Here is a 10,744-nt window from a genome sequence, read left to right as displayed (position 1 = left end):
CTGTCTGCTGTCTGTGTTGCATGCACTGAGATATCTGTGTTGCAAGCTGTCTGCTGTCTGTGTTGCATGCACTGAGATATCTGTGTTGCAAACTGTCTGTCTATATTGCACACACTGAAATATCATGCCTCAAACAACAATCGAACAACTAGAAATTGTGCCCAGTGTTATCAACCACTGCTGATGCACAGTGGTAACAAAGTGAAAAGCATTATTATTATTTATAGAAACAAAGGGTAAATAATAGGACTAGATTCCATACGTGAGGTGGTCACACCTACTACATAAAGCTCACTTTGTAGGAGAGGGACCTGCCTACATTTCAAAGGGGAACCGCAGCTTAACCTCCCCATAAGTCACCCATAACCTCACTCATGGCACTCAGCAGGCGTGCCAACCAAGTCCTGTGTCCACATCATCACTGCCCCCCTCGGAATGCAGCCACACTCCCTGTGTGTCCACTCACGCTGCTGGGAGACACAAACAACGGGGCTCCTGCTAACACTCCGTTATGTCCTGGTGCTGGGCTGTGCTGCTGGCTCATTGCTGCTGGAGAGAGACCCCTGCCCAAGAGCTCGCAAGCATTTGTGAACAGCCCCTACGGGAGAATCCCCAGATTCATTTGCTCTCTCCTGCCTGGGGTTGCCTAGCTTTTCTCCCTGCACAAACTAGCCCACCGTCGCCATCGCTCTCCATCAACCAGCAAGCCTGTCATCTCTCTCCATCTACCATGTGACAACTCTGAACTGACATTATTCTCTTTTTTATGGGTAATTAAAATATATCTTTACATTTTTTCATTTGTTATGACACACATAGGTTACAAGCTAACAAACCATTTTATTAGGACCTAGTCCAGACATCTTTGTATTCCATAGTCCAAGCGTGTTAAGCCGTGTTGAACAATCGCCACCACAATCAGTTATGGAAGATTTTCTTCCTCCTTGTACTCCCCGATATCAACTCCCCTAGCCCGCTCCTCCACACCCCCTGCCAGACCCCCCAGGCGCCCTTATTCTAATTACTGTCACGATAGATCCACCCATCCTGGGTTTCAGATCCCAAAATACATAGAAAAATATATAACAGAGGGTCAAGAAGGCTACCAACAATGACAGAATACAATAAATATAAACCTCAATAGGAAGAAAAGACACAGAAAATAAAAATATTATAAGTCAGATCAAGCAGAAAATTTATCAGAAAGGAGAGCAAGTGACAAGGTTTGAACCATTCCAGTCAGATGTATTGTTTTCGTCTACTATAGTCCTCTCTCCAATACTTTTGTCTGATAACCAGCTTATTCCTATCCCTCAATTATGGTGAGAGGGAAATCCTGTATTCCACATGCCGATTCTACAAATGTAGGCTTAGTTGACATCTCACTTATATGGCTGCTTCTTTGAAAACAAGATGCTGCTCTATCTGATGGCTGGGCACCATCACATTTTGCTGTAACACCATATCTTATGCGTTTCCTCCATGAGGGCGAGTAGACCATGGCAGGACCGTGGCATCATAGTTGTTTACCTGGAGCTAGAAGGTTTTCAGCACAGAGACCCTGAGTCCAGAAGATGTGCTTCATCCAGCCTTTTCATGATCATAAAGTTCCCCCCAAATCGTTGTGAGCTTGATTGCTAACATAGGCAGTCTCCCAGTCTGGCTCTCTCAGTATGAAAAATTAATCAACTTCCTTAGTAGATGGCAAGCCACTCAGTCCTCCTGGATGGGTTACCAGGTGCTTCTGTGGCTAGTAAACCAACTTATCCTTGCAATCCATTTATGTAAATAGTAAGTAAACCAGTCCCTTGCAGCTTGATAGCGGTTTTTGAGAGAATTATAAACTCCGTGCTAGTAAGGCCATATGAAAGAAATCCAGAGCACCGTGGTCCTCAACCTTCCTAATGCCACGACTCTTTAATACAGTTCCTCGTGTTGTGATGGCCCCACAACCATACATTATTTTTGTTGCTACTTCATCACTAATTTTGCTACTGTTATGAATTGGTTGACCCCTGTGAAAGGGTCGTTCGACCCCCAAAGGGGTCGCAACCCACAGGTTGAGAACCGCTGCCATCTACCACAGTCACCAATGTCCCAATATGTAGGATTAAAGCCTTATATAAATATGTGGGAGGGTGTGCTGGAGCTGTCTCCAAGTCTTCTAGTACCTTCAGCCAATACCTTGTCCACCATCCTCCAAGAAACGTGGGAAAAGGAAAGGTTCACACCACATCTGTGACTATGATGGAAATATCTAAACTAAGCACACTGAGAGAGTATTTCTAAAATGGGGGTGGAGATGGGGAAGAGGCCAATCTCGACCCTAAAACCTTCTGGGACTCTCAGCCCACTCAGTTTTTGCAATCACAATCCAACTGAATTATGTGCCATCCATTAGCCTGGGAACTACGGGGAGGGGGTAAAAAAAGCTACATGTGTCTCAATCAGACTCCTTTTGTCTTCAGACAATTGTTTCTCTCTGCATCCTTTAAGAAATCCTAAGCCTTCCAGAGAAGGTCTAATTTTTCAAGAAATTTTCCTATTCATTCTTTTAAAACAAACTGAAAAAAAACTACCTTAGATCTCATTAAAAATAATAAATGGAATAAGTGCTTGTACTGGTTTTCTTATGGAAATGCTAAAGCATCAAATTGCCCAAGAGTAAGCCCTAAGAGTGTTCTTGAAAAAGGATAAAATAGGAAGTGACTGTATATTTAGCTGTGACCCAAGTTCTGATCCTCTCATGGGCAGGAAATACTAAAATAGTCAATGAAGATAAACTTCAGAAACAAAGGGGATTTCCTGAGCACTGATCATGCCCACACTTTTGGTGAAAGCAACGTATATTTTTATCAAGATCTCCAGTCATTTTGGTAACAAACAACATTTTAAGACCCAGAGCCAAGATTTTTTTAAATCATTTTATTGTGGGGTTCTTACAGATGTTAAAACAATCCATATTCAATTGTATTAAGCACACTTGTACTTATATTACCATCATCATTTCCAAAACATTTTCTTTCTTCTTTAGCCCTTGTATCAGCTCCTCTTTTTCCCCCTCCCCGCCCTCTTGAATCTTTGATCACTTACATATTATTATTTCATATTTTACACTGTCCATTGTCGATAGATGTTTCAGGCAATTTCTTCTGCCTTTTAAAAATGAGAGTCTATAAAAATGAGCACCTTTAAAAAATGAGAGGAACCCTGTTGTTGTAGTGATTACAAATTGGGCTACTAACTGCAACGTCAGCAGTTCAAAACCACCGGTCACTCTGAGGGAGAAATAGGAGGCTTTCTTATCCCAGAAGGGGTAGTAATGTAGGAAATCCACAGGGGCAATTCCACCTAGTGCTGGAGGCCGCTATGAGTCAGACTCAACTTGACAGCAGTGAGTTTGGAGTTTTGACATGTTGTTAGGTATGTTGTTTTTTAGCGGTTTACTTCTTTTTTGTTTACATTAGTTGTGGGGACTTAAACCCAAACTTTCCAAGTTCTGGCATGATTTATTTAATGGTGAAATTTTGCTCCTGGTTTGTAAAACATTCATTCACCTCATTGACCAGCCCTGATATTCCTAACCATATAAGTTGCTGAGAGGCAGAGTTCTGGATTGAAATGCTTTCTGTTTGTCATTTATTTAGACTGCAGGGGAAAAAATAGACTCCGAGGAGGCATTGATACATGAAGAGGATTTAGATGGAGGTGATGGTGTTGACGGCGAATTGGAGGAAAGCACGAAATTGAAATTGTTCCGCAGGCTTGCCTCTGTAGCTTCCAAACTGAAGGCATTTATTGGCCACATGATAACCACTGCTGGGAAGGTCGTGGTGACAATTCTACTTGGTTCATCAGGTGAGTGTCCCTTCTAAGAGACTGAGCAGGGTGAAAGACACAAGCAAGCACGTTGGCAAAGAACAGGATGGTGGAAGAGAAAATGAAAAACCAAACCATTCTATTTCGTGGCACGAAATCATGACTGAGCTTTCGTGAAATGGCCTCATTTACAAGCCACCAAATCATACAAGGATGTTTTGATGATTTTGTCAACCTCTGGGAAGCGATCTTTTTCCATATCTTGGTGACCACACTTGCTATTTATTTTGACTCCAGAAGAGCGACTACTCTTCTTCCGTAAGCCCCTGTCTGATCCTCTCTGTCACTGAGGGAATGAGTCATGACCTCCACATGTGCTTTCTAAAGGTACATGTTTATATGAAGTCCATCTTAAGTGAACTCTCCATGATATAATGGTGTGTTTTTTTACCCTAAACTAGATTATAATCTTCCAGTGCAGACAGTCGCTTCCTCTAAATTTTGGCAGCAATTCCATGGCTGTGCGGTCTTGCTCCTCTAGCTCCGGCTTTCATTGCAGTTTTCACAGGGCTCCTGAACTAGCTGCTAAATCCATTGGAAGAGATTCACCCAGACTGCTTATCTGAAAGCTCCCAAGATGAAGTGATTGACTGTTTTTAATAGGAAAGAAAAAGAGGAAAAGAAGTTGAAATTCTCAACAAAAAAAGTACAGTTTTCTAATGAGGCACCACTTTAAACTGTCCAATGAGGAGACTTCATGTATACCTTTCTCACAATAAAAACAGCACACATTCTGCTATGTAAATTACAGCAACCCAACCCCACTTCCCTGATTGGCTGCCCGCTCACGGTGATCTCATAGGGCAGAGTAGAACGTCTGGGGGTGTCCAGGACTTTAAATCTTTAAATGAGCAGACCGTCCTATGTATCGCCTGTAGAGGACCTTGTGACTTTGACGCTCCAACTTGGTGGATGGCAGCCCAGCACCACTCATTCTCTGGATGATATAATCACATGCGCTAAACACCTTTCAGAAAATAAACCTGATCAATACTACATCATTCATGATGTAAATGAACGCAATTAGTTACTTGTACTGAATGGTACGTTATTTTCCAGTTGTATCAAATGTTTCATGATTTCAATTCTTCTCCCTCAGGTATGATGTTACCATCTTTGACCTCATCTCTGTATTTCTTTGTATTTTTGGGTCTATGCACCTGGTGGTCCTGGTGCCGGACTTTTGACCCATTGCTCTTCAGCTGTCTGTGTGTTCTGCTGGCTATTTTCACTGCTGGGCACCTGATTGGGCTTTACTTATACCAGTTCCAATTCTTTCAAGAAGCAGTTCCACCCAGTGACTACTATGCAAGGTAAGAGAACTAGTTAGAGTATTTCACATCTCCCCCGCCCCCCACCCACGTGGTTTGGATTGTGAATTTTCAGGGTTTCTTCCTGATGGCAACTGTTGTGTTAAGAAAAGACGGAGGGTCTCCTCTACTTTAAAATTAAGGTATTGCTATATTAAATACCGCTATATTCAGAGAAGCTGGGGACCTGCCAACAGTGCACCATAAGGCCAGGTCAAACAGATCTTGCACGAAGGAACTCTAGAGGGGCACTAAGCTATAGGACAAATGAAGCATCAGAATAACAATGATCAAGTGTTTATAAAACATTTCAAATAAAAGTTTAGTTTGTATTTTATTCCAGTCTCATTAGAAGCCCACAGTAAGAAAGAGAGTATAAATGGGAGATATCTAAGAATTTACCATGATTGGAAAAGGCTATCACACCAGCTCCTTATTGTGCAAATGAGATTTAAACAAGAACAATTAATTATTGGCTGACTTTTTGGAAGCCACTCTAGGGATCTCATTTGATGAAGAGAAATGATTCTTTACAGGAAAAAAGATAATTAATAGTATCAGATCATTACAATTTTCAATCCTTAATGAAATACTGATTCTAAACACAACCTAAAGCCATTATTTTAAAATATTGTTTGCACAATGACATGTTTGCACAATAACAAAGTCCAACTTCTCTGATTATTGTAATGGAATATCATACTCTGGTGGCAAAAATGGAATAACTTGATATTTTGTGACTCTTGATATGATGCATTATGAGATGTACAGCATTGTATTGTAAACATGAGAACTGCCTTCAGTTTGTAGAAAACATAGTGGATAGAAAAATAGTTTAAATGATTCTAGAAAATCCAAGAAATCACTCTAAGGTGACCAGATTTTAACATTGGTAAAGCGGGACACCATTGATAAAACTCATATCCTGGCGAAATAGCCACATGGCAGCTGAAAACTATATACCCTAGCTTGTCGTGCATTCTTCCCAAAAATCAGGACTTTTTAAAAACGCTGTGGGACACAAGAAAAATCGTTAAAAATCGGGACTGTCCCGCCAAAAGCAGGATGTCTGGTCACCTTATGGAACCCACAAAGTGGTCGATCTGGTTTCTTCATGAATCAAAACAAGAGTGTGTATTGGGGTGGGGCTAGGGCAAAACTATTGTAATTTAATGAGTATCTAAAGAAGCATAATAAATTAATGTTAAGCATGACTATATAGGTGAAAATTTGAGTAGAGATTGGATGTTAACTGGCAGTATAGGATTGTTAATTTCTTAGGTGTGTGATTATATGGGGGTTATAGAGGACATTATCATTAATTTAATGAGATGTATAGTAAATTATAAAATAAAAGAATGTTATTTATATACATTAAAACTGAGAGACTTTGATAATGGGGCTGATTTATTTTAAGTGGGAGTAAAAAAACACACTAAATTTAGGACAGACGTAAGTTCTAAACTAAATAAGCCCTTTTGTGTTGCTCAGATGTTTAATTTTGGTTTATTGAACATAAATTGAAAAAAAACATTGTATACTATTGAAAGGGTAACTTTTAAGGGATGATTTAATTGAAACCATAAGTGTGCTTTATAACACAGTGAGTGCCCTACCCACACTTCCCACCCAAGTTTAAGGATCTTTTGCGCCCTCTAAAGGCTGAGGCTGGAAATAAAAGGAATTGCAGAACTAGCTTGGAGACATTTCTATTGATCTGGCAGATTTTACCTGCAAAGGATCCACGTTAGGATGTATAATGTTATATAGTCTCTGTTGAGGAGATTGACTCCGTTGGAGTTATCAGTTGGGCTGTGTGTTATCTCTCTGGGTTGTAATATCCATTCCACAGAACTCACAGACTAAACTCATGCTTATAGGGTTTATTAAGGAAGATAGCCAGTTGTAACACCAGTGAGAAATGCTTAGGGTTGACTTGTTTATCAGAACCCATTACGAGATTCTTTCAGGTCTGCTAATCAATGCCCAAGGAGTCATACCACTCTGCTGATAAGGCTCAACACAAAGGGATTCAGCTCAAGTTCCATAGGTCAGCAAGCCCAGCTCCTTGAATTAAGTGCTCAGAGGAACCCCACTCCAGGAAGCTTCAGCCAAGACACTCTGCTCCAATTCCCTGGGTCAGCAAACCCAACTGCCCCAATTAAATACCCATAGAAACCCCACTCTGCAAGCTAGCCTCCTACACAAAAGCACTCAGCTTTGCTTGCTACAGAGTGATGGGCAAATCCATGACTCAGTTCCATGCTCTGACTCCTGGTTCTGCTGATGTTATAACTATCTTCTGGATCCAGAAGGTTCATTGTGAAGGGATCTCAGGTCTTAGTAAACCCATTCAAGGAAAAGTCATTTGGTGAGAGTTAAGTCTTTGGCTAGCAAAGCCACATTAAATAATTCACTGTCCATGCAGGCCACCCCCTGGAGGCTCTTCAACTCATTGCCCCAGTCATACTGAGTGATTAGATTCCCTCTTCCATTTTCGAACACACCCATAAGATTTGGTAAGCCAGTCACTTCATTCTTTTACCATCCCCTATTTTAAATATCTAATTTCTAAATTGCCTACCCCTGAGAACCCATTACTAAAGAGACAAAAGTGGTTTTTGATGTCTTGGCTCTTCGTTTCTGGCTTGACCTTTGACCATTTGCATGCAGTGTAGAGCAGGCCAGTCACCAAAACTGCAGCAGAATGCACCAGCTCACAAACTCAAGCATCTTTCTCTTCCTTTGGCTGGGTTCAGGTGATGGAAACTATACTAGCAAGTCAGATGCTTTCTTGTGGGAGGGGCAGTGGCAGGAGTAATCCCTGAGGCTTTCAGAGGTAACTTCTACTATTTTACAGCTGAAGCAATTTTGAGGTTAGTCGTCAGTTCTTATTGCATATCATCCAGAGTTCCACAAAATAGGCAGCAAAGCAGGTCTATAGGAGGAAAAGCATGGGAACCGCCTTCAGGAGGATGAAAAGGCCTGAGTCCAATGCCTTAAAGCATCACGTGATGGTCCTGGTGGACTTCAGCCAGTTTCTTCATCCGTCTAGGTTGACAGTTTTCCCTCACGTCTCATATTAGAAGTCTTCCTCACCTTCCTCACCATGCCTGATCCTTCTGAAAAATACTTATCTGGGGTAGCGTTCCTTGGAACATATTGTAAAGCTTCCATGATTTGGAAGACGCCCACTTGAATTTTGTTCAAATTTTGATATTAGCCTTGACTTCAAAGGAGTTTTCCCATCCCAATGGCACAAAATGTATTCTTTTGAAGGCATCCTAATGAGACTATGACAAGTTGAGGTAGTTAGTTTATTGTGCCAACCTGGCCGATAAACACATGTGGGGTTATTTGAAGGGCAGAGGGATAAATGGCTCAGTGAGTCTCCCCTTTCTAGATTTTGGGTCTCTTGCTCTCTGATGGTCAGACCAGGGTGCAGCTACCTTAGCTAGTTCCCTGCTTTAGCTGGCAAGGCTCAATTCCTGCAAGACATCCCTGAGGAGAAGCCACATGGACCTACCCCGTTGCAGCCCTGGGTGCTGGAGTACCCGTGTGGAGACCCCTGCCAGTGCTGAGATGCTTACACATTCACTGACTCGGCTTTCCCCCTGCAGTTGGCATCATTACGTCTGTTTTATGACATGGAGGAGGACTTTGTGGATTGGTGTTGGACATATGGGTTAATGCGTTAATGTTGGACTTGTGGCTTTGGGCAGCACTGGGTTGGGATGTTTTCTTGATGCGCAATTAACCTTTATATAAAACCCTCTCTTATACATTAGTTTCTGTGGATTTGTTTCTCAAAAGTACCCAGACTCACACACAAGTGTATTACTGAGAATACTTGTCTAAAACTACCCATTGGTAGCAGGGATGTGTTTAAACACAATGTGTTTGAAGTCAGCCTGCACATAAATTAACTGGAACCCTAATAACAATACTTTTTGATTTAGCCTCACATATTGAGCTGGGTGTTACTGCTATGGAACCAGTATATTTGAAGGATGATATCATCAGAATGGTGGGGTAGGATATTTCATAATCCCATACTACCACAAAGCAAAACAAGTGGAAACCAAGAGAATCAAACTTTGTTGGAATGTTATAAAACAACCAAAGGTTTATACATGGGTGCCCAAACTTATTTGGTCTACTACCAAAAAATTACTCCGTACCCCTCTGACAATTAGAAATGTTTGTACTATAGTCCGTAACCCAGGATACAATACAGGCATCTGCATTTGCAGCCCCACGGGATCTTTGCAGTATCCACTGTGGGGTGGTATCATCTACTTTGGAAAACACTGGTTTACAGCAGCCAAACAAATGCTGAATAAAGAAACTTGAACCATAGATAAGGTGGATGCTTTGCAACAAATTCTGGCATTTTAACTTGCCCTTGCCCTACCCTCTTGCAGGATCTGTGATGGCCTGGAAGACAACAACCCACATTCCCAGTGTGGGATCCTATTCCCTGATACCACAGGGATCTGAACAGACTTTATTTACAAATTATTCTGTATATCTGAACTAACCTGTTTTAGTTACCAGAAAGATTGAGGCGAGCTCCTTCTGCCTAACAGAGTTTATTCAGTATAGAAAAGCAATGTACTTTTGGAAACTTTGTAAGGCTAATGAGCAACCCATAGCTGCCTGGGATAAAATATGATTGAAGCATGCACTTTACTTCCTAATTCTTCCAAGAAAAATCTAGGGCGATTTTCTTTGTAATTGGGGCATTCAACAGCCTCCAGTATAAACCCCACTGCCATCAAGTCAGTTCGGATACATGGTAACTGATAAGCGTAGTCGAATTGCACCTTCATGTTTCTGAGATTGAACATCTCTTGAGCAGCAGATAGCTACCTCCTTAACCGGCCGAGCAGCGTATGAGTTTGAACCACCAATCTTGAAGTCAGCAGCCCAGCACTTAACCCACTGCACCACCAGGGATCTGTCAGCCATCTATAAGGGAGATTTAAAATGGAGAGAGATGAATAAAAATGAAAACACAACATTTGTGTTACCTCAAAAGATTGGTGTGAGTAACATGTACAACGAACATGAATATTAATATTAATAATGAACTTTTTACCTCAAAGAGTTAAAAAAAGAGCAAACTAAAGGCAAAGCCAGCAGAATTAAATATATATGTAAGAATGGAAATAAATGGATTAGAGAATAGAAGATAAGAGAGAATCAGCAGAATCATAAATTGTTTATTTTAAAAGATGAATAAAATGTTTAAATGTTTAGCTAGAATAATAAAGAAGAATGAGGGACAGTGCAAACAAATAAAGTGAAAGTGGAAACATTACTTTAGATCTCACAGGGGGGGAAATGGATGCAATAGGGATAAAATGAAGAATTGTGTGCCCAGGAATTAGAAAAATGAGATGAAAAGGCTACCCCTTGACTGTCAGTTTGTCTCCTGTGGTGACTTATGTTCTGTGATGGTGGAAACGATGTCACTGGTATTTCAAACACCAGCAGGGCCAGCCAAAGTGAACAGACTTCAGCGACGCTTCCATACTAAGAGCAAACTCCAA

The 10,744-nt window shown here is 41.1% G+C and overlaps 1 protein-coding gene across 1 annotated transcript in view; it reads left to right on the top strand.

Annotated features, from left to right (window-relative positions):
• PIEZO2 (piezo type mechanosensitive ion channel component 2) overlaps positions 1–10,744 on the top strand; it is a 600,576-nt gene that overhangs the window by 362,970 nt on the left and 226,862 nt on the right. Inside the window, exons 6-7 of the mRNA XM_045298343.1 lie at positions 3,648–3,858; positions 4,979–5,192. Coding sequence (XP_045154278.1) covers positions 3,648–3,858; positions 4,979–5,192 — 425 coding nt within the window. The remainder of the gene's footprint in view (positions 1–3,647; positions 3,859–4,978; positions 5,193–10,744) is intronic.

Source organism: Echinops telfairi, unplaced genomic scaffold, assembly GCF_000313985.2.
Source record: "Echinops telfairi isolate 266 unplaced genomic scaffold, ASM31398v2 ScPeMD7_4;HRSCAF=17, whole genome shotgun sequence".
Classification (NCBI taxonomy): Eukaryota; Metazoa; Chordata; class Mammalia; order Afrosoricida; family Tenrecidae; genus Echinops; species Echinops telfairi.
The sequence above is the reverse complement of the archived record's forward strand: the minus strand, read 5'-3'. Positions and strand labels throughout refer to the sequence as shown.